Genomic DNA, 22,875 nt, shown 5'->3' with positions numbered 1-22,875 from the left:
ATATTAGTTATTGTTTCTCACTATTGTAGTCAATCCAATTGTATAGGACTCTTGCAGTCAGAAGTTCAACAGTGAAGTTCAATTTTAGCAATTGGGTAAATTTCTCAACCGATTGTCTATCCATTTTACTTAAAGCGAGCTCAGAGCTCCCTCTGGAGCTGCATGCAGTCTCATCAAATGCTGTTCCAGCAAACCCTATTTTCAGTTACCATCGTATTGCTTTAAAGCTTCAGATTAGATGGAGCTTGAGAGTTGACCCGTGGAGCTGGGTATAGGGTGGGGTATGACGAGAAGGGGAGGGGGAATCCTGCTCTGAGACCCCTTTTGCTCCACAACCGTGTGGATGGTTTATCGATTCATGCATTTTTCCCTCAATGTCAATGAGTGAAAAATCAGAGCCTACTCCCAAGGGTCTCCCTGCCAGCCAGTAACACGTGACCTCTGTAAAGTAGGCATTCATCCCCACCGTCTATGATCTCACAAAACACCTGGGAAAACGTCGAGAATGGCAGTTCCTCTGTGCAGACAAATAGAGCAAAGGCACTATGGGTAGTCCCGCTGCTCAGGGTGGGAGGAAGAAGTGTGGAAGGGCATTAGTGGTAGATAATGAGGGGAGTAGACAGGTGTATCTGCGGTTGTAGATGTGACTCCAGGATGGTATGTTGCCTCCCGGGTGCCAGGGTCAAGGATGTTACATAACGGCTACAAGACATTCGGAAGGTGGAGGTGAACAGCCAGAGATCATGGTCCATGTTGGGACCAATGACGTGGGAAGAAAGAGGAATGAGGTCCTGCAAACAGATTTTAGGGAGCTAGGTAGGAAATTGAAAAGCAGGACTTCAAAGGTAGTAACCTCCAGATTACTCCCGGTGCCACGCAGTAGTGAGTATAGGAACGGAAGATAGAGCAGATGAATGTGTGGCTGGAGAGATGGTGCAGGAGGGAGGGCTTTAGATTCCTGGGATATTGGGACCGTTCTGGGGGAGGTGGGATCTGCACAAGTTGGATGGGTTACATCTGAACAGGAACAAGACCAACATCCTCGCAGGGAGGTTTGCTAATGCTGTTGGGGTGGATTTGAACTAAATTGGCAGGGGGATGAAATCATGAAAAGTAGTTCAGAGGGGAGGGAATCTGAGATCGAATTAGAAGTTAAAATGCTAGTGAGTCTGGAAGGCAGAGGAAACATAGGCTAGATAAGAAAGAAGTGGGCTTAGCAAGGCTAAATGGAATATATTTTAATGCAAGGACCCTGAGGAATAAGAATGACGAGCTGAGGGCACAGATAGGCAATAGGCATATATCATAGCTATGACTGAGACTTGACTAAAAGGGAGGGATTGGCAACTCAACATTCCTGGTTATAGGGTATTCAGATGAGATAGAGAGGGATAGAAGACGAGGGGGTGTTGCAATATTGATCAATGTATCAACCATAGCAGTGAGGAGGGATGATATCCTGGAAGGATCATCAAACAAGGCCACATGGGTGGAAGTAAAAAACAGAAAAGGAGCAAACACGCTGTTGGGTGTGTACCATAGGCCCCCAAACAGTCAGGGAGAGATAGAGGATCAAATGTGTAATCAAATTTCAGAGAAGTATAAGAATAATAGGGCAGTAATAATAGGGGATTTTAACTACCCAAATATTAACTGGGATAGTTTTAAATTGCAAGGTAGGGAGGGAGCAAAATTCTTACGTTGTATCCAGGAGAACTTTTTTTAGCCAGTACATAGAAAGCCCAACAAGGGAGGGGGCAGTTTTGGGCCTAATATTCAAAAATGAGCCTGAGCAGGTGGAAAGCATATCAGTAAGGGAGCATTTTGGAGATGGTGACCATAACTCAGTTAGATTTAGGATAGTTATGGAAAAAGATAAGGTTGGGCCGGGAATAAAAGTTCTAAACTGGGGAAAGGCTAATTTTACTAAGACGAGATACAATTTAGCCCAAGTGGACTGGGAGCTACTTGCAGATAAAACTGGCGTCAGAGCAGTGTGAGGCATTTGAGGAGGAAATAGCCAGAGTACAGGGCAAACATCTTCCCGTATAAAGACCCAGTCCAGAGAATCTTGGATGTCAAGGGGCATAAAGGTTAGGATTAAGAAAAGAAAGAGAAGCTTACGGCAGAGACTGAGGGCTCAGTGCGGCAGACTCCTTAGGGGAATATAAAAAGTGCAGAGGGGAACTTAAAGACAAAAATAGGAAAATTAAGAGTGCATGAGAAAGCATTGGTGGGTACAATAAAGGAAAACCCAAAGGGATTTTTTTAAATATATAAAGAGCAAGAGAATAACCAGTGAAAGAGTAGGGCCAATTAGGGACCATAGAGGTAATGTGTGTGTGGATCCAGAAGACGTGGGTACAGTCCTGAATGAATACATTGCATCGGTCTTCACTTTGGAAAAGGATAACACAGGTACAGACATCAGGGTGGAGGACTGTGAAATATTAGAGGAAATTAAGAGAGAGAGAGGGGGTGCTAACGGGTTTAGCAGCCTTAAAAGTGGATAAATCCGCAGGCCCAGATTAGATGTATCCCAGGCTGTTGAGGGAGGAAAGGGAAGAGATATCAGGGGCCCTGGCAGTAATTTTCAAATTCTCTGTGGCCACAGGTGAAGTACCGGAGGACTGCTAATGTTGTCCCATTATTAAAAATGGGAGGAAAGGGTAGACCAGGAAATTACAGACCAGTCGGGCTAACCTCAGTGGTGGGGAAATTACGAGAAAGAATTCTGAGGGACAGGATATATCTGCGTTTGGAGAGAGACAGATTAATCAGGGATAGTCAGCGTGGATTTGTTAAGGGAAAGTCATGTTTGACAAATTCGATAGAATTTTTTGAGGAGGTAACCAGGAGTGTTGATGCATTTTATGTGGTCTACATGGACTTTACCAAGGCTTTTCATCAGGTCCCTCATGGCACACTAGTCAAGAAAGAAGGAGCCCATAGGATCCAAGGCAAAGTGGCATGTTAGATCCAAAATCAGCTGAGAGGTTGAAGCAGAAGGTGATGGCAGAGGGATGTTTCTGTGACTGGAAGTCTATTTACAGTGGGGTTCCACAGGGCTCGGTCCTGGGGCCCTTGCTGTTTGTGGAGTACGTAAATGATTTGGGCTTAAACGTAGGGGGTATGATCAAGAAGTTCGTAGACGACACGAAAATTGGTAGGGTGGTAAATAGTGAGGAGGATAGCCGTAATCTACAGGAGGATATCAAGGGACTGGTCAGGTGGGCAGCGCAGTGGCAAATGGAATTCAATCTGGAAAAGTGTGAGGTAATGCACTTGGGGAAGGCTAACAAGGCAAGGGATTACACTATGAATGGTAGGACCTGGGAAAGTATTGAAGATCAGAGGGACCTTGGTGTGCATATCCATTGATCCCTGAAGATAGCAGGGTGGATAGATAAGGTGGTTAAGAAGGTATATGGAATACTTGCCTTTATTAGCCAAGGCACAGAATACAAGAGCAGGGAAGTTATGCTGGAACTGTATAAAACACTGATTAGGCCACAACTGGAATACCGCATGCAGTTCTGGTCACCGCATTATAGGAAGGATGTGATTGCACTGGAGAGGGTGCAGAGATTTACCAGGATGCTGCCTGGGCTGGAGGAAATGAGCTATGAGGAAAGATTGGATAGGCTGGGGTTGTTTTCCTTGGAGCAACAAAGGTTGAGAAGGGACTTAACAGAGGTGTATAAGATTATGAGGGGCATAGATAGGGTGCAGAGGAAGGCACTTTTTTCCATTAGTAGAGGGGTCAATAACCAGGGGGCATAGATTTAAGGTAAGAGGTAGATGGCTAAGAGGGGAATTGAGGAGAAATTTTTTCAGCCAGAGGGTGGTGAGAGTTTAGAAGTCACTGCCTGAAAGGGTGGTTGAGCCAGAAACTCTTGTAACATTTATGAAGTATTTAGATATTCACTTGTGTTGCCATAGCCTCCAGGGCTATGGGCCAGGCGCTGGAAATTGGGATTAGTGTAGTCAGATCTTTGTTGACTGGCATGGACATGATGGGCCAAATGGCCTCCTTCTGCGCTGTAGATGTCTATGAGTCTAAGTGCCAGGAGAATGGCACCATTTCTGGACTCCACATGCACAAAGCAATTCAGATCTTGTACTGTGATTTGTGGATCTCTCAATCCACGTCTGCCCTCAGCCTAAGGGAACCAGTTTTGTAAAACCCTTGTAGTATGTAGTGGCTGTGATTTCCCATCTCTCTCTGCTCCTAGAATTTGGCACCACCTCCTCCTCCTGCCCCAGCCTGTGGTATTACAACCTTTACGTTTAATGTTGGTAAGGTAAGAGATGGGGAGTGCAGCTTTGACTAATGTGATTGTTCCTCACGGGAACCAGGAGCGCCAGTGATAATTCCCGGCCAGTGCATCAGGGTCCAACTCATTCTAACCAGCACCTTTAAAGCTCAATGCCTGGCAACAAAAGACAGCAGAAAAGTACTGAGGGGGAAAAAATATATAAAAACATAAAAATGCGGATGCTGGAAGTCCAAAACAAAAACAGAATTACCTGGAAAAACTCAGCAGGTCTGGCAGCATCGGCGGAGAAGAAAAGAGTTGACGTTTCGAGTCCTCATGACCCTTCAACAGAACTGCTGGGAGGGGTTCATTTATTTACCTTAGCGTAGTGTTAGAATTCAACAGGCTTCCCCTTTAAGAAGGACCATCACAATTTCTAAACCCCCACCCCACCCCTGCCTGGGTAAAATTAATCTTAGCATCCCGTGGGATTATGTAGACAAAGTGGCTCTGAATTCCCTTCCTTCTTGTTGTGAGGGTTGAAGAGGGGATACAGCTTTTCCGTGAACTTATCATGCATGGTGTAGATAGGGCACAGGTCGTGGGCATCATAGAAGGACAGCTGTCCCTCCTCGTAATTCAGGTAGACACGGATGGTGCGGGGCTTGCGGTGAAGAGGGAGGGTCCTGGCACCGGGTGCGTTGACGTTGACCAGGTTCCCGTTGAGCATCTCGATCACCCAGTACCCGTCCTTTGGTGTGAGCTGTTTGGTTATCAGCCGGTCGGCAGATCCGCTGGCCACCCCGATGACACATGCGGTATTGTTGCCCAGCTCCACATCCCAGTAGTGTCGGCCCGACAGGAAGCCGCTGCTGGCCAGGACGCAGAGCCAGTGGTTGAAGCGATGGGACATGAGCGAGCAATCCCGACGCTTTTCGCCATCAATCACACTGACGAGGTCCTCGGACAGGATGAGTCGTGGATGCGCTGTCTTAGGATCCAGTTTCAGAAATTCCCTGGCTGGAAGACACAAATCCACAGTTAGGAGAAACACTGACTTTCTAAAAATATAGAGCTATAGAGCTAACTCACTGGGCCGGTATAGCATTTGGACACGCACCCTCAATTACAGGAGACACTGGGCCTGATTTTTGCCGTCCTGATGCAGAGCAAAGCCGCATATGGAAGCCAGTGGGACCAGAAACCCAAAATTCCAACGCCTTTTCTCCAGCCACCATTTTGACTGGCTTGAGAAAAGTGGCAAATCGTGATCCAACACACAAGCAAACTAATGTTGCAACTGCCACATTTCTGCCAACTCAATTTCAAATTTCACTGCATTTGAGTTTTTTCAGTCAGGCAGGTGGGTTTCTGAAGCTGTGTGAACCTGGTTAGGCCAGGGTGCTTGTGAACCATTGAGTAGGCCTGTTCTTAAATCAGGAACCTTTTGACAGGCAAGTGTAAAAGTTGTTGCCAATTTCAGATGTTGTAATTAGATGCTGTATGGTAAATTATGTTTTTACTTGAGTGATTACTTTATGCAGTGGATAAAAGGTTCTTCTGTATGAAATAGTATTGAGATTCAGGTTTTCATGTCAACTGGACCCTTTGCTTTGATCTTTACATTGACTGACAGTCTAAACATCTGTTGAGCCTTTGAGATATCTGAATTATTTGATTGACAACTCAGCCATCTGTTAAGGCTACATAAAAGGCTTTAATGTCTCAGCTCTGGAGGTTTTGTCGCCAAAGATGTGCAATGGAATCTCATTATGAATGATTGGCTGAGTTCCAAAACCACTAATGGATTCAGTTCAGGAAGGTTGTTGACATGGCTTTCAAGGGGACCTGAGCTTTGTTTGTCAATTTTATGATCACTTGATTGTGCTTTTTGAAGTGGTCCTTGTATGGCTGTTTGTTTATTTTAACAGATTTAGGGCAACTTAGTAGGTTTAAGGTTTATTTTGAAGTGTAGTTTGAATGGTTGTGTGTTTGATTGACTGCTTTATGAGCTCCTAAGAGGATTAAGGTTTTGCAATTGGAGTTCCATTGGATGTTTGTTTACTTTGATAGTTTCACGAACATCTTAAATACTTTCCAGTCTCATTATCAGACTCATGAATGGATATTGGATGAGTGTGCGTGGAGGGATTTGAGGGATCTGCAGTGGCATGTGTGGTATGGAGATAGTATGGGGGGGTTTGGAGGTGGCAATGGGGAGTATGGAGGGGTGAATGGGCATGGGGTTAGGGCTTGGGGGCATAACAGTCATGTACAGAACAGGGTCAATGTCCTAACAAAGAGAGGCAGGTTTTCCAATCTGCCTGCCTCAGCATCCGCCTTGGGCCTGCTTCAGGAGGCGATGGCTCTGACTCCAGCCCACCCCAGCTCAACATGGTGAAAATAACTGAGCGTGTGGGTTTAAGCAGGACGCAGGAACGGGACATTGGGAAATGGCCCAATTTACAATTCCCACTTCAAAGGGCAAAATCCGGCCCAATGGCTGCTCTTTGTATAGGGCTGAGCATATACACTGAGCGTGTGTAGCAATGGGATATGCCCTGATATTAGGGACACTCACTGTCCATTGCTACATAGTTCACTCACTTAGTACGAACGTCATACTCACGAGCTAATTATTTCTTTTTACAAACCAAGACCCCGTAAGCAGCAATGTGATAATGACCAGATATTCTACTATTTAGTGATGTTGATCGGGTGTTAAATATTGGATAGCACATGGGGAGAACTCCCCTACTCCTCTTCCAAATAACGCAATGGGATCTCTTACATCTACCTGAGAGGGCAGAAGGGACGTTTCAGTTTAATGCCTCGCCCGAAAGACAGCACCGGTGATAATGCTGCATTCTCTCAATAATGCATAGCAGTGTCATACCAGACTTTACACTCAAGTTTTGAGAGTGTGACTTGAACCCACAACCCTCTGACTCAGAGGCAAGACTGCCATCAATTGAGCCTCCGGTTGCCGTAACCACCGTGTAACAAATTCACTTAGAACTCAGCCCCTGCACTCAGGAGACCAATGGATCCCTTACCTGGTACAAACGCTTTAAGCTCATCCCAGATTTTAACGTAACGGAAAGGCGTAATGATGGAGTCGGTACACAGCTCAGTGGGAACATCCGCTGGTTTGATATGCTCCTGTTTACACCTGGAATGGAATAATATCACAAGGAAAGGATGACATCTTAGTGCCTTACAGAAACAACAACCCCCCCTCCCCCACCACCCACCCAAATTTTCCTCTCCTGAAGCTAGGGACTCTTGGTGAGATATGATTCCCCAGAGACAGACAGCCCTCGACCACCATGTCAAGTGGCCACTCTTTCCATGCAAGCTTGAGACAGTGAAATGTTAGCAAGGTATCTGGCTAAGAATATCAGACCAAGCCCAAGACTGTTCTCAGTTAAAGAAACCTTTCATGGTAACAGGGCATGTTCAAAGTTCTTTACGGCTAAGTATTTTTTATTATTAAGTACAGTCAGTATTGTAGATTAGAAAATACAGCAACTTATTTTGTACAGCAAGGCCCCACAAACAGCAATGTGGTAATAACCAGAAAATCTGTGTTTAGCTACAAAGCCAGAAACTGCTAGAAATAGTTAGCAGGTCTGGCAGCATCTACGGATAGTGAGTAAAATATAACTCTTCTTCAGATGAATCATATTCAACTCAAAATGTTGGCTCTGTTTCTCTCTCCACAGATGTTGCTAGGCTTACTGGGTATTTCCAGCACTTTTCATTTTTTGTTTTAGATTTCTAGCATCCACAATATTTTGCTTTTATCTGTTTTTAGGTGTCGGTTGAGGGATGTGTATTGGAGATATCCTCTGTTCTTCTTTGAAATACTGCGATGGGATCTTTTAAACCCACCTGAGAGGGAAATTAATGCCTTGGTTTAGCAGTTCATCCGAAGGATGGCATCTCCAGCAGGGCAACGCTCCCTCAGTGCTGCATTGAAGTGCCAGTCTGGATTTTGTGCTAAAGTCTCTGGAACTTCTGAAAGAGAAGCCAGAGTACCAACTGAGCCATGACTGACACCAAGCATGCATCCCATCCAGGGCCACTGGGTAGTGACCAGGCTGGTTAATCCTCTCCCAATCCCAAGGTGCTTAGGTCAACTCTGGCACTGGGGCCATGACCCCAGGCGAGATCTACTAGCTCTCAACACAGATTGGGTTTACCTGGGAGCATCATGGTCTGTGTGGCTCAGGGCTATAAATATATCCAGTGGGGCCAGCAGTGCAGTTCAGGAGCATACATTCAGAAAGAACTTGAGACACGCACCTTTCCAGGAGCAGTTTGATATCCTGAAGAAAAATGAAAAATAATCAGGTTATAATTTGACAATCATGATCAAGAATCAAATAAACCGCCTCCTGATTGCATATTAATAAGATTATCAACAAGGGATATGAAACTCAATTAACCGTATCCAGTAGACTTCTGTAGCACAGAATGAGGGCTTTTTGGCCCAATACACTAGATGACTGAAAGAACTATCCACTTAGTCCCATTCTCAGGCCTCTCCCTGTTGATTTTTGATCAATACTCCACTGCAGTATGGAGAGGATTTTTATCCATTGGACATCCTGTCTTTCAGAGATGTTAAACTGAGGCCCAGCCTGCCCTCTCAGGTGTCATAAAAGAATGCACGCCCCTATTTTGAAGAGCAGAGGAGTTCCTGAGCAATATTTATCCCTCAACTAGCATATTAAAAATAACAGGTTATTTAATCATTTATCACATGGCTGTTTGTGGGACCTTGCTGTGTTCAAATTAACAACCACTTTTCCCAATATCTCAACAGTGACTATATTTCAGAAGTACTTCAGTGGCTTTAAAACACATTGGGACGTCCTGAGGTGGTGAAAGTTGTTATTCAAATGCAAATTTCTTTCCCCTTTATTGTCTTTTTCAAATATTGATCCACTCCCCTTTTAAAAAGGATTGTAAATCCTGCTTTCACTGTTGTTCCCACTAAGTTACTGTATGTTCTGATAACTCTCTACATTAAAAATACTTCTCCCAATCCCTCTTATTTGTTTGGTGATGTACCTAGCTTCCCTCTTTGTTATTGACACATCAACCAGTAGCAACTTTAATTGATATCACTCATTTAATGTAGAAGGAAATATCCAAAAATCCTTCACAGAGGTGTAATCAAAAGAGAGACACCAGGCTAAAGGAGGGAATTAGGAGTAGCTAAAAGCTTCTTTTAAGAGCTGGACTGCAGAGAGGGTCTTATGGCAGTAGGTGGAGGTAGAGAGTGCAAAGGGTTAAGGAGGGAATTCCAGAGTATGGGGCATAGGCCAATGATGGGGTAAAGAGCTGCACATGATGCCAGAGTCATTTAGAACTTGACAAGGTGGTTTATAGGTCTGGAGGAGTTTACAGGGTAAGTTTATGAAGGGATTTAAAAATAATTTGAGAATATTAAATTTGACTTTGTTTGTGGGGCCAAAAGCCATTGTTGGTCAGTGAGGACAGGGATAATGGATGAGTGGAAATTGATGCAGTTTAGAACAAGGTCCAGATGACTTAAACTCTCCAGAGAGTGGATTTGACTCTATGGAGGTTGCAAAATGAGAAGCTAGCAAAGGCAGCGTTAGAATAGTTGAGTTTTAAGGTGTCAAAGGATGATTGCAGTTTACTGCATATAAGCTAGGTAGATGGACAATTAGTAGGAAGTTGCTGTGATGGAGAGAATAATTTCAACTAAGGTTGCAAACATCCTGTTTCAGTCGGAGAGTTTCAACCTCAACTAGCATGGGACCAAGAAGAGTAGTTGGGTAGTCAACAGTTTGGTGGGATGGGTTCAAGGAAGCAAAGAGGTGAATCACATAGAGATGAGTTTAGAGAGTGAGCGGAAATGGGAAACTGGAGAGAGACAGGATCAAGGCCAGAGGTACAAGGAGATTGTGAACAGGGCTGGGTTGGTGGGTAAAGAGGAATGATGGGAGAAAATAGCAAAGTCAGCTAAATGGGCAAACTAAGCCTTAAATGAAAAATCCTTGCACTTGCTGCTGAAGCTAAAGGTTTAAGGGCAAGTGCAGGGGTTTAAGTGGACAACTGATATTGGAAAAAAGTCAAGGAATGATCTTTGTTCTCCATGATAATCCAGGAGTAGTGGGTTTGGCATAGATAAGTCTCTGATGGGGTTCAGGCAGACCCGGTGATGGTTGACCAAACCAGTTCTGCACTAGATTCCCTCAAGTCCAAGGGGCATAGACTTGAGCGTATGAAGATTGGTGCCATATCGGAAGAACGATGGGAACGGAAGAGTATGAAGATTTTTCTGAAGATAAGACATAAGTTGGCAGTGAAGGAGTGGTTGTGATAAAGAACAGGTAAGGTGAATGGAAGACCAGGTGGTTGGCAGTTTAAAAGTATAATTATAAACAACATGGGGTAAGAGGTTTTATTTCCCTAAAGATGGATGCAGACTGTGATGTGGTTGTGGGTGGTGAGAGATACAAGGATGTAGTAGAAGAGGACCTCATCAGCAATCGAGACCATGGGAGAGATAACAAGATCCTGAGGTTAGCTGTGGATATGGATAAGAGAGTCTACATGGGAGAAGAGGTCTAGGGAAAACAGGATAAAGGAAATTGCAATAGACAACAACAGCACGAAGAAGGAGAGGCTATTTAGTGCAAGAATTGAGGAAGGAAAGGAGGAGGGATGACTCTGTGAGCACAGTGCACAGAAGGTGCAGTAGATAATATGGATTTTAAAAAGGGTGAAACAAGGTGTGGAGTTCAAAAGAAGAACATGCCAAGGGAAAAAGAAAAAGGCCCATATTTTGAGTCGGTGATACCAACCCACCTGTTTGGACGAAACTGCATGTTGGGCAAAGTGCAAGGTGCCGCCAAGTTCCAATCCAGTTCAGGATGTCAATGTCAGTCCTCCACAATGAGATCACAGATGGTCAGGGACTTGCTGATGAGCAAATGGACATTCTGAAGTGAAATGCCAGGGAGAGGTTGCCACGACTAATCTGCTCGCAGAGTCTGAATGGATAGGGAGATCATGCCCATGGAAGTGGGTGCCTAGGACATGTTTGGGGCCTGGTCCTGGGCGGGTGGGGGCGGGTGGAGCACGTGCCTAAGTTATGGGTAATTAGGAATAGCAAGGGTCAGAAAACTCTGATGTTTGTAGTTTATAGGTCCTCTAACAGTAGCCAAACTGTCTGGCAGAATAGTAAACATTTTTGAAGCTTCTAACAAAGGTAATGCAATAACTGTGGGGGATTTAACTTTCACGTAGACTGGACAAATCACATTGGCTACTTCAATCAAAATCTAACATTGCACGAGGCAGGGTTAATTAAAGTTCACTGTAAAAAAATCCATTGGGAACCAGTGATCATAAAAAAGTGAATACCACCTTACATACTCCAAGCACAAACAAGAATCTTAAACTTAAGCAAAGCCAATTACATAGGTATGAGAAGAGAGCTGGCTATGGTTAATAATGGAAAATAGACCTAAAGGTATGGCGGTGAATAAACAGTTGGAAATATTTAAAGAAAAAGTTCCAGATATTTAACAAAAATGCATTCCATTGAAAAAAAAATTTCAGTGAGAAAGATCCACCTGTGGTTTACAAAGGGGGTTAAGGATATTATGAGATTACGAGGCTTATAATGTTGCAAAGAACAGTGGCAAGTTTGGGGATTAGGAGTGTTTTAGGAATGAGCAAAGGGCCATTAAAAAGTTGATAAAGGAAAAAAAATTGAATGAGAGTAAACTGGTGAAGAAGATAAAAACAGATGGTAAGAGTTTTTACTAGCGTATAAAAAAGGAAAAGAGCAGTTAAAGTAAGTGTCCCTTAGAGAAAGAACGTAAATTATCATGAGGAAAGCTGCCCGTCTTCATAGTAGAAGACACAAGTTACATACCAGAGATTGAGGGTAGCTAAGTGTTAAAAATAGTAAGGAAATTAAGGTAATTAATATCAGCAGAGAAAAAATACTAGAGAAATTACGGGACTAAAATGAAAGCAAATCCCAAGGACCTGATGACCTAGGGTTTAAAAGAGATAGCTACAGAGATATAGTGGATAAGCTAGCTATGATTTTCCAAAATTCCCTAGATTCTGAAATGGTCCCAGCAGACTGGAAGTTAACATATGCAACACTACTATTCGGGAAAGGAGGGAGAGAACAAAAGGGAAACTACAGGCCGGTTAACCCGACATCAGTCATTGGGAAAGTGCTGGAATCTACTATTAAGGAAGTCTTAACAATGCACATAGAAAAGCATAGTGTGATTAGAACAAGTCAGCATGGGTTTACAAAAGGGAAAACTGTTTGACACATTTGTAGAAGTTTTTTTGAGGATGTAACTAGTAGGGAGGATCAAGGGGACCAGTAGATGTCGTGTACTTGGTTTTCCAAAAAGCATTCGATCAGGTGACACACAAAAGGTTAATACACAAGGTAAGGGCCAGGGAGTTTGTGGTGACATAGAGGATTGGTTAACAGACAAGAAGCAGAGAGTAGGGAGAAGTGGGGCATTTTCAAGTTGAAAGGCTGTAATTAGTGGAGTGCCACAAGGATCAGTGCAGGGCCTCAGCTATTTACAATCTATATTAATGAAATAAACAAAGAGAAAGAGTAATGTATCTAAGTTTGCTGACAATACGAAGCTAGATGGAAATGCAAGCTATGAAGAGGACACAGAGGCTGCAAAAAGATATAGGCCAGTTAAGTGAATGGGCAACAAGGTGGCAGATGGAGCATAATGTGGGGAAGTGTGAGACTGTTCACTTTGGTCGTAAGAATAGAAAAGCATAATATTTTGTAAAAGGCATGAAAACTATAAATGTTGATATTCAGAAAGACTTGGGCGAACACTTACAAGAAACGCAGAATGTCAGCATGCAGGTACAGCAAGCAATTAGGAAAGCAAATGGCATGTTGGCCTTTATTGCAAGGGGGTTGGAGTACAAGAATAAACTCGTCTTGCTCCAATTATGCAGGGCTTTGGTGAGACCACATCTGGAAAACTGTGTGCAGTTTTAGTCTCCATATTTAAGGAAAGATATACTTGCATTGGAGGTGGCACAATGAAGGTTCAGTAGATTGGCCCCTGAGATGACAGGGTTGTCCTATGATGAGATAAGAGGCTGAGAAAATTATCGTTTAGAAAAATGTGAGGTGTTCTCACTGAAACATTCAAGATTAATGATGCGACTTGATAGGGTAGACACTGAGGTTGTTTCCCCCGGCTGTGGACAATTTAGGATTGAAATGAGGAGAAATTTCTTCACTCGAAGGGTTATGAATCTTTAGAATTCTCTACCCCAGAGGGTTGTAATGTGTCACCACTGAATATATTCAAGGTTGAGATACAGCAATTTTTATTTAAAAGAAAACTTTTTTTTTGGTGCCTCAAGGAAACAAGGGATATGGGGAAAGGGTGGGAAAATGGAGTTGAAGCCCAAGATCAGGCATAAGCATATTGAATGGCACAGCAGTCTCAACAGGCTGTATGGTGTTCTCCTGCTCCTATTTCTTATGTTCATATGTCAGCCTTGGATCAGTGGGTAGCGCACTCACCCCGAATCATAAGGTTGTGGGTTCAAGCCCCACCAAAGAGACTTCAGCACAAGTTTGACATTTTTATGCAGTCCTGGCAAAGTGCTGCACTGCCAGAGGTGCAGTCTTTTGGATGACATATCAACCTAGGGCTCCATCTGTCCTATCAGATGAATGCTTCGAAGAGCAGCCTTGTTATCCTGGCTAATATTTATCCCTCAACCACTTCTGGTCATTATCACACTGCTGCGTGGGAGCTTGCTGTGCCTAAATTGGCTGCAGCTTTTCCTGCATTACAACAGTGGCTGTACTCCAAAACAAAAGTAACGAATTGGCTGTAAAATACTGAGGATGCCGACTCAGGAAAGCTGCTATATAAATGCAAACTCGTCCATTTTTTTCTCATCCCATAAAAATTTCCTCAAAGCCTACAAGACACCGAGGAAAGAAGACAGGTGAGAGAGGAGCTGGAGAAGAAAGGTACACTTACTCCATGTTTCCCCACAGGCTGCATGCTCCTGCCAGCCTCTTACCTGAAGCAGCTCCAGAGGCTCCGTGAAGCTCAGCTGCACCCGCAGATCCAGGATGGCTTGCTCAATCGTGGAGGTTTCTTGGCGGATCTTTTCCAAGTTTTCCTGCAAGGGCTCAATGGTCTGGCACATTTCCTGCTCAATCTTCGACTCCAGTTCCTGCTTCTTTGCATCTAGAAATTGATAGATGGTGACCAGTTCGGCCTCAGCCTGTTCCTTCAGCAGTTTGCCTTGTTCCTGGGTGAAAATGATCCGGCAGAGTCACATTGCGTAGCCTTCACGCGTAACCCAAGGCAGTCAGCATTGGCAGGGCATTGGGCCCCAGAGGATACCACAGTGTGTACTGTGTACAAGACGCACTGCAGCAACTGCCAAGCTTCCTTCAACAGTACCTTCCAAACCTGTGACCTCTACCACATAGAAGAACAAGGGCAGCAGAGACCTTGGTGGGAACACCACTACCTGCACGTTCCCCTCCAAGTCACATACTGCCCTGATTTGGAACTATAATCGCCATATCTAAAACTCAACATTCCAACTGAAGGTACAAGAACCAGAAGGATTGCAGTGGTTCGAGAAGGTGACTCACCACCTTCTCAGGGGCAATCAGAGAAAGGCAACAAATGCTGGCCACACCAGCGACGTACACATCCCGTGAAATAATTTTTTTTAAATAGCATCCTCCGAAGGGCCCACTGAGGCTTGCAGCTTTGCCTCATTTCAAGCAGCAACTCACCCTCCATGTAAACTCCCCAACCCATGTTCATGGCCATCCCCTTGATCACCTACTGAATCAATCACATATAGAAGGCCATCTCTGATCACTTCTTTGCATTGCTCCCCACTCACATCCCCTTCCCTGTCCCAATCCTGGTTCCTCCGAGTTCGCACCTGGTAAACACTCTCCCCAATTTACTTCCAACTGTATTTTCAAAATCTCACCACAACATTTCTGCAGCTGCTGCTTTGTTCAACCAGACTCTCACTTCTACCTTTGCTGCCATAGCCTTTACTTAAACAATTGCTCTCCCTATCCTTTTCCCTGGCAACTATCCGAGGCCGAACCAGATTGTTCCTTGCAACCTTGGCATTGCATTTGACCCCGAGGTGAGTTTCCATCTACAATACACAGTGTTACTAAGTCCATCTATTTCCACCTATGTAAAATCACCCCATCCCAGCTCATTTCCTGTTGAAACCCTCGTTGATGCCTTTGTTACCTCTAGACTTGACTAACCCAATGCGTTTCTTGCTGGCTTACCACACTCTGTCATCTGAAAACTTGAAGTCACCCAAAAACTCTGCCACCCGTAATCTTTTTTATTTCCTTTCTTAAAATGTATTTGTTCATGGGATGCGGACGTCGCTGGCTAGGTCAATATTTATTGACCATCCCAAATTGGCCTTAAAGGTGGTGGTGATCCACCTTCTTGAACCGCTGCAGTCCATGTGGTGTAGGTACACCCACAATGCTGTGAAGGAGGGAGTTCCAGGATTTTGACCCAACAACAGTGAAGGAACGGCGATATAGTTCCAGATCAGGATGATGTGCGGTTTGGAGGGAAACTTGGAAGTGCTGGTGTTCCCAAGCATCTGCTATTCTCATCCTTCTAGATGGCACAGGTCGCAGGCTTGGAAGGTGCTGTCTTACTTATACCAAGTCCCATTCGCCCATCACCCTGTGTTCACTGACCTACACTGTCTCCAGGTTAAACAATGCCTCAATTTTAAAATTCTTATCCATGGTTTCAAATCCCCCAATAGCCTCACCCCTCCCTACCTCTGTAATCTTCTCCAACCCCACAACCCTCCAAGGTATCTGGGCTCCTCTAATTCTGGCTCTGGAACTCCCTCCCTTACACCTCCCACCTCTCTACCTCTCTACCCTCCAAGACTCTCCTTAAAACCTTCTCCGTTGACCAAGCTTCAGGTCATCTGCAATAATATCTCCTTACGTGGCTCTGTGTCAAATCTTGCTTTATAATGTTACTGTGACATCTTGGGATTTTCATGAAAGATACTATATAGATATAAATACATATTGTTGCTGTTCTATGCTCGATGGTCTGGCTCTGTTTTTAAGTTTATGTCCTTTTGTTCTGGCCACCCCCACTAGTGGAAAGAATTTCTTCCTATCAAAATCCAAAATACTTCAATCATGTCTTAAGCTTCTATATTCCTGGGAATACAAGGTTAGCTTATGTAATAAAAACAGAAAATGCTGGAACAACTCAACAGGTCTGGCAGCATCTCTGAAGAAGTCATATGGACTCGAAACGTTAACTCTGTTTCTCTCTCCACGGACGCTGCCAGACCTGATGAGTTTTTCCAGCATTTTCTGTTTTTATTTGAGATTTCCACCATCCACAGTATTTTGCTTTTATTTTAGTTTATGTAATCTCTGCCCGTAATTTAATCTTTGAAGCCTCAGCAGCATTCTGGTGAATTTACACTACACTCCTTTCAAAGTCAATCTATCATTTCAAAGGTGCAGATCCATAACTGTACACATTACTCCAGATGTGGTCCAATCAGGGCTTTGAATAATCTGGGCAAAACTTCCCTTTATATTCTAGCTCTCCGGATACAAAGGCGAATATCCCATTGCATTTTTTGTTGTACATGACTACTACATTTTAATGATTTCTGTACCTAGATCCTCTGAATAACTTTTGAGCTCCATTGTTCCTAGATTTTCAGTCTTTAAGTAATAATCAGACTTATCCTCTATTTACAAAACCAAGGCTTCCATATGCTTTTTTAACTTGTCCTGCCACCTTCAAAAATTTGTGTCCATTAGAGAGTCTTGTGTGTTAACTAGTTGCTGGGATACAATGTTTAAAGGCTCAAAGCATCCTCTACCTAGAAAGCCAAAGGATGAAACACAACCAGGGGCAAGGGTGTGACACTTGCCTTTATTTGACAAATCTTTGCCTCTTCTCGGCTTTGGCTTTGGCAGGCCTGCTCCTTCTGGGACTGGAGGAAGTCAATGGCTCGTTCCAATTTCCCCTGCAGAGAAACAGTGAGCTTTCTAAGAGTAGGCTTGCGTAGATTATCAAACAGAATACATGAGAAATAGAGTGAGACCCCACCATCAGGCCCCTCGAGCCTGCTCCACCATTCAATCTGATCACGGCTGATCTTCAGCTTTAACTCCACTTTTCGACCTGCTCTGCATACCTATTGATTCGTTGAGACACCAAAAAGCTATCTATCTCAGCCTTAAATCTACTTAACGATTGAGCATTCATAATGTTCTAAGATAGACAATTTCAAAGATTTACAGCCATTTCAGTTCAGGTGTCTCTCATCATCTCAGTCCTAAATGATCACCCCCTTAGACTGAGATTGGGCCCCATGTTCTAGTTTCCCCAGCCAGGGGAAACAACCTATCAGCATTTATCCTGCCAAGTTTGAATGTTTCACTGAGATCACCTCTTCTAAACTCCAGTACACCCACTTTACTCAGCCTCTGATCATAAGACAATCCTCCCATCCCAGGATCCAACCTAGTGAACCTTTGATGTATCATCTTTAAGGCAAGTATGTCCTTCCTTAAATATGGAGGCTAAAACTGTACACAGTACTTCAGGTGTGGTTTCACCAAAGTCCTGTGCAATTGTAGCAAGACTTCCTTATTCTTTTACTCCAATCCCTTTGCAATATAGATCAAACATGAAAATTTCCTTCCTAGCTGCTTGCTATATCCGAATGCTAGCTTTCTGTGTTCTTTGTACAAGTATACCCAAGTTTCTGAACATCAACGTTTAGAAGTTTCAAACTGTTTAAGAAATGTCTTGCTTTTCTAATATTACGATCAAAGTGAATAATCTCACTTCCCCAAATTATGCTCCATCTGTCATCTTGTTACCCACTCACTTAATCCATCGACATATTTCTTTGCAGCCTCTTTGTGTCCTCCTCACAGCTAATATTCCCACCTAGATTCGTATTGCCAGTAAATTTGGATACATTACTCTCAGTCTTGATGTTCATCCAAGTCATTAACATAAATTGTAAATAGTTCAGCACTGATCCTTGTGGTACTCCACTAGTTACCAACCTGGAAATGCTTCATCTATCCCTACTTTCTGTTTCCTGCTCATTAATCAATCCCCCACTGATGTAAATATTACCACCAGCTCCATGCACCCTTATCTTGTTATTAATGTTTTTATGTGCGAACTTACCAAATATCTTTCGGATATCCAAGTCTACTACATCTATCAGTTCCCTCTTATCTAGCTTAATAGCTATATTCTCATCAAACTGAAATACATTTGTCAAAAGTAGTAGTAAGCTAATTGTCATTACATACTAAAAACAGAAAATGTTGACAACACTTAGCTGGTCAGGGCAGCCTCCATGGAGTGAAAAGCAAAGTTAAAGTATCAGGTCGATCACCCTTCATCTGGACAATTCTGCTTTATAGAAACCTAGAAAATTCTAACAGGACTAGACAGGTTAGATGCAGGAAGGATGTTCCCAATGGTGGGGGAGTCCAGAACCAGGGGTCACAGTCTGAGGATACGGGGTACACCATTTAGGACTGAGATGAGGAGAAATTTCTTCACTCAGAGAGTGGTGAGCCTGTGGAATTCGCTACCACAGAAAGTAGTTGAGGCCAAAACATTGTATGGTTTCAAGGAGTTAGATATAGCTCAATACACAAAAGGGATCCAAGGATATGGGGAGAAAGCGGGAGCAGGCTATTGAGTTGGATGATCAGCCATGATCATAATGAATGGCGGAGCAGGCTCGAAGGGCCGAATGGCCTACTTCTGCTACTTTCTATGCTTCTATGCTGGAAATCATCACCCCAAAACATTAACTCTCTTTCCCTCTTCACAGAGAATGAATGACCTGCTGACAGCATCCTGTATTTTCCCTTTTTTAAATTTCAGATTCCCAACATGTGCAGTATTTTGCTTTCAATTTGGCATTATTTAATATTGCTCGGGAGCGGTTAAGTTAAAACACGCTTCAAAAGGCACACAGATGTACAAGGCAGGCCTTTAAGGCAGCAGAGGGCAAAAGCCAAAGCCATCCTTTTTTTAAGGTAGGGTGCACAGCACAACTGTGCCCCTAATTGAGTCATGTGTGGTAACCTTACAGCAAAGGGCTACTTGACAGCTGGTGTGGGTAAGGCAAAAATATCACACAGGTGCCAATGCCCATGGTGAGAGCAGGGGGCGCTGCTGTACTTATTTTTATGCAGCCCCTGACACGTAGGAAGTACCCACAACGAGTGGGCAGCGAGAGGTGGATGCGTGCAGAAGTTAGGGAAGGTGACCAAAGGCACAGATGGGAAAGTGGGGTAAAGGTGGGGTATACAGAGTTAGATTAAAGGTCATTATTTTACTGAATGGCAAGCCAGACTCGACAGGCTTAATAGTGGCGCCAGTTCTTTGGATTCCACAAGGTTTCTGAAGGAGACAGAGAGAGAGGGGTATCCAGGCAGAGACATTAGAAAAACAATTCCAGAGGCAGGATATGGTGGAATAGAGGAGGGGAAAGCAGGCAGAAGAAGTGGGAATGGCAGAGTGTATGATAGGTCAGAGAAAATTAGAGTTGGGTGAACAGAGGTCATGAAAGGAGATCAATACCAGAAAAAGGACTATGGAGTTGGCATATGGGAAGAAATGAGATACCCGAACTGCCCCTGTATATTCTGCACCCCTCTCGCTGCCTCCACATGCCCCACACCACTCTCCCTGCTCCCCTCTATGTCCCAGATGCCTCTCCCAGCCCCTTTGTATGCCCCACACCTTCTCCCTGCATTCTGCATAACCTACAACCCCCTCTCTGTCCCACACCCCTCTTCCAGCCACTTGCTCTTCCTGCCTCGCAGGTATGCCCAACACTCCTCTATCAGCCCCTTGCTCTTCCTGCCCCCCTGTATGTCCCACACCCCTCTCCCTGCATTCTGCACCTCCTACACCCCTCTCTCCGCACCCTTTTCACCCAGCGACCCTATCCTCCATTTATCCACAACCTTCTCACCTTGTAGAGAATGGCAGCCTCTTCGACAGGGATGAAGCTATGGCCCCGGTGCTCTTTGGCACAGGAACACACCACGCAAATGGCCCCCTGGCAGTCCAGGCAGAAGAGCTTGCGGCGCTCTTCATGCCGCTGGCAGTAGAAGGCAGGGTGGCCCTGGCGAGGCTGCAGTTTTAGTTCCCTCACCCCCTCCACGATGTTAGCCAGCATGCGGTTCGGCTTCAGCTTCTTCTCCCGGAACTCCTCCCTGCACTCGGGGCAGGAGTAGAAAGCACTGCCCTGCTCCCAGCTCCTGGAGATACAGAGCCGACAGAAATTGTGTTCACACTCCAGTGCCACCGGCTCCTGGAAGAAATCCAGGCAGATGGAGCAGGTCACTTCACTGAAGAGTCGGTTAACATACTGAGCAGTAGCCATCGTCAAACCAATCTGGGGACAATGTCGTTCCAATTCCAATCCTTCTCGAATATCCACCTCAAAATAATTAAAATACCAAAATTAAAACACACCCACATTACAACTAACCTTTCCATTCACCTTCATTCCCGATAGCAGTCAGTCACAGTTTAGTGGGTAGCACTCCTTGCTGAGTTAGAAGACAGACACTCCAGAGGCTTGTGCCCATAATCTAGGCTGACACTAGTCCAGTGCCGAGGGAGCTTTATTTTTTATTTGTTCATGGGGTGTGGGCGTCACTGGCTGGGCCAGCATTTATTGTGGCTTGCTTTGCCATTTCAGAGGGCCGTTAAGAGTCAATCACATTGCTGGGGGTCTGGAGTCACATGTAGGCCAGACCAGGTAAGGACATCAGATTTCCATCCCAAAGACTTTTACAACAATCGGCAAGGATTTGTGCTCATCATCAGAATTTTAATTTTTTATTGAATTCAAACTGGTGGGATTTGAACCCGGGTCTCTGGACATTACCACTATGCCACCACCTCCCCTGAGTACCGCAGTCAGTGGTACCAGTGTTCAGAAGGGCTGTTAAACTATGGTCCCTGTCTGCCTTCCAAGGTCGGTGTAAAAGATCCCCGGCACCATTTTTAAGAAGAGCAAAGAAGTTCGCCTCTGTAACTTGGTCAGTATTTGTCCTTTAACCATCACTTTTTAAAAAAACCCACAATTATCTGGTCACTGCTGTTTGTGGGATCCTGCTGTGTGCAAATTGCCTGCTGTGCTTCCTACATTGCAACAATGACTCTCCTTTAAATAGTCCCAAAGTGCTTTACAGCCATTCTAGTGACATTAATGTTGCAGTGCAAGTGCATGTTCTTTCTTAGCAGAGCTGATAGCACAGAACGTAGCCATTGGGCCCATCATGTCTTTGGTAAAACTATCAAAATCTAATCTCGATGCCCCACCACCACCACACTTCTCTTCCAATCATCATGCGTCTTTCCCTGCTTCAAACATTTATACAACTTGTTCTAAGATGCAATGGTCTCTGCTTCAACCTCTCTCTCTCCCTCTGTGTCAAAACATTCTATACTCCAGCAACTCTCTATGCAAGTACTTTTCTTCTCTTACTGACAATTTTAAACTGATGACACTTTTATCATTGACATCCCAACTGGGAGAAACAGTCTCCTCCTCCTGTCTGTTAAACAACTTTTTTAAAAAAAAACCTTCATTGAATCTCACCTCAAGCCTTCTCCCCTCCAGCCAACAAGACCCCCAGAAGCAAGTGCCTGTATCCCCTCTTAACCACAATTTCCTACTCGAGATATTTAACACGCAAAACTTAAATAAAATAAAGTTCATTCGCACATCTAAAATTATCTCACCCCTCAATGGGCACTGATGTCTTTTTCAGTCGGGCACAGTAAATGGTGATGGAATGTTAACCGCCTGAATCGTTAACGGTTTCTCTCACTCCCCCCGACCTGCATGTGCCTTTCCAGCATCTTCTGCTTTGGATACAGTAAATTGAAATGTTTTTGACTGAATCAAAATGTTTTTTTTTTGGGAGGGGGGGGTGGGGGGAAGTGGAGTTTTAAAAGCAGCCTTCATTTTGCCGGCTAAGGCTGTTACTTTGAGGCTGGACCCCCCTGGAAACACAAGAAAACCTTCCCCGGCTTATTCTTCACATGTTCATTTGATGCAATTTCAGCAACAAATTATTTATTTTTTTTTGGAGGGGAGGGGGGGGAAACCAGTTGCTAGTTTATTCAGTCGATTTATTCCACCCATTCAGCCACCAGCTTTATACAAAAAAACGCATAGACCACGCTTCACGGAACTTTTGCAGACACGTTTCTCAATTTAAAAGTAAACTTTGAAATCGCCTCGGACGGAGATTTAAATCAACGGGGGGTCGGTGGTCGCCAACTTCGCTCATTGAGTTGACGAGGCTTCGCAAACTACAGGACAAGTTGCTTTTACTTTCATTTCCCACTTTAACCCCAATAAACTGCCACGAGCTTAGTTAGTGTATGGACTGCGGCCTTAAAACAAACCTAAAGTTCCTCTTATGCACAGACTCCTTTCATTCAGAGCCACGATCTGTCCCTCCAGCCCA

At 44.2% G+C, this 22,875-nt stretch overlaps 1 protein-coding gene across 2 annotated transcripts; it reads right to left on the bottom strand.

Annotated features, from left to right (window-relative positions):
- Positions 1 to 3,970: 3,970 nt before the first annotated feature.
- LOC121291818 (zinc-binding protein A33-like) lies at positions 3,971 to 22,875 on the bottom strand. Of its 2 annotated transcripts, none has more exons than XM_041213413.1 (7): positions 22,814 to 22,875; positions 20,358 to 20,828; positions 17,268 to 17,363; positions 14,358 to 14,591; positions 8,568 to 8,590; positions 7,316 to 7,431; positions 3,971 to 5,279 (listed from the first exon to the last, which is right to left on the bottom strand). In XM_041213413.1, exons 2-7 carry the CDS (start codon positions 20,769 to 20,771, stop codon positions 4,735 to 4,737), a joined length of 1,428 nt encoding a protein of 475 aa, XP_041069347.1. In that variant the 5' UTR covers positions 20,772 to 20,828; positions 22,814 to 22,875; the 3' UTR covers positions 3,971 to 4,734. The 2 variants fall into 2 exon arrangements, with proteins under 2 accessions (XP_041069347.1, XP_041069348.1); XM_041213414.1 differs by lacking the exon at positions 22,814 to 22,875 and adding an exon at positions 22,142 to 22,185.

The sequence above is a fragment of the Carcharodon carcharias genome, chromosome 19 (genome assembly GCF_017639515.1).
Source record: "Carcharodon carcharias isolate sCarCar2 chromosome 19, sCarCar2.pri, whole genome shotgun sequence".
NCBI classification, from domain to species: Eukaryota; Metazoa; Chordata; class Chondrichthyes; order Lamniformes; family Lamnidae; genus Carcharodon; species Carcharodon carcharias.
This window is presented reverse-complemented; position numbering and strand designations above follow the sequence as displayed.

Bases quoted from the DNA above. Each gene is read 5' to 3' on its own strand.
- LOC121291818 (XM_041213413.1), bottom strand. From the start codon at position 20,771: ATGGCTACTGCTCAGTATGTTAACCGACTCTTCAGTGAAGTGACCTGC. The intron at 14,592-17,267 runs GCAAGTGTCACA...ATTTTCACCCAG, and splicing joins CAAAGATTTGTCAAATAAAG to GAACAAGGCAAACTGCTGAA. The intron at 5,280-7,315 runs GTAAGGGATCCA...TGTGTCTTCCAG, and splicing joins GCTTAAAGCGTTTGTACCAG to CCAGGGAATTTCTGAAACTG.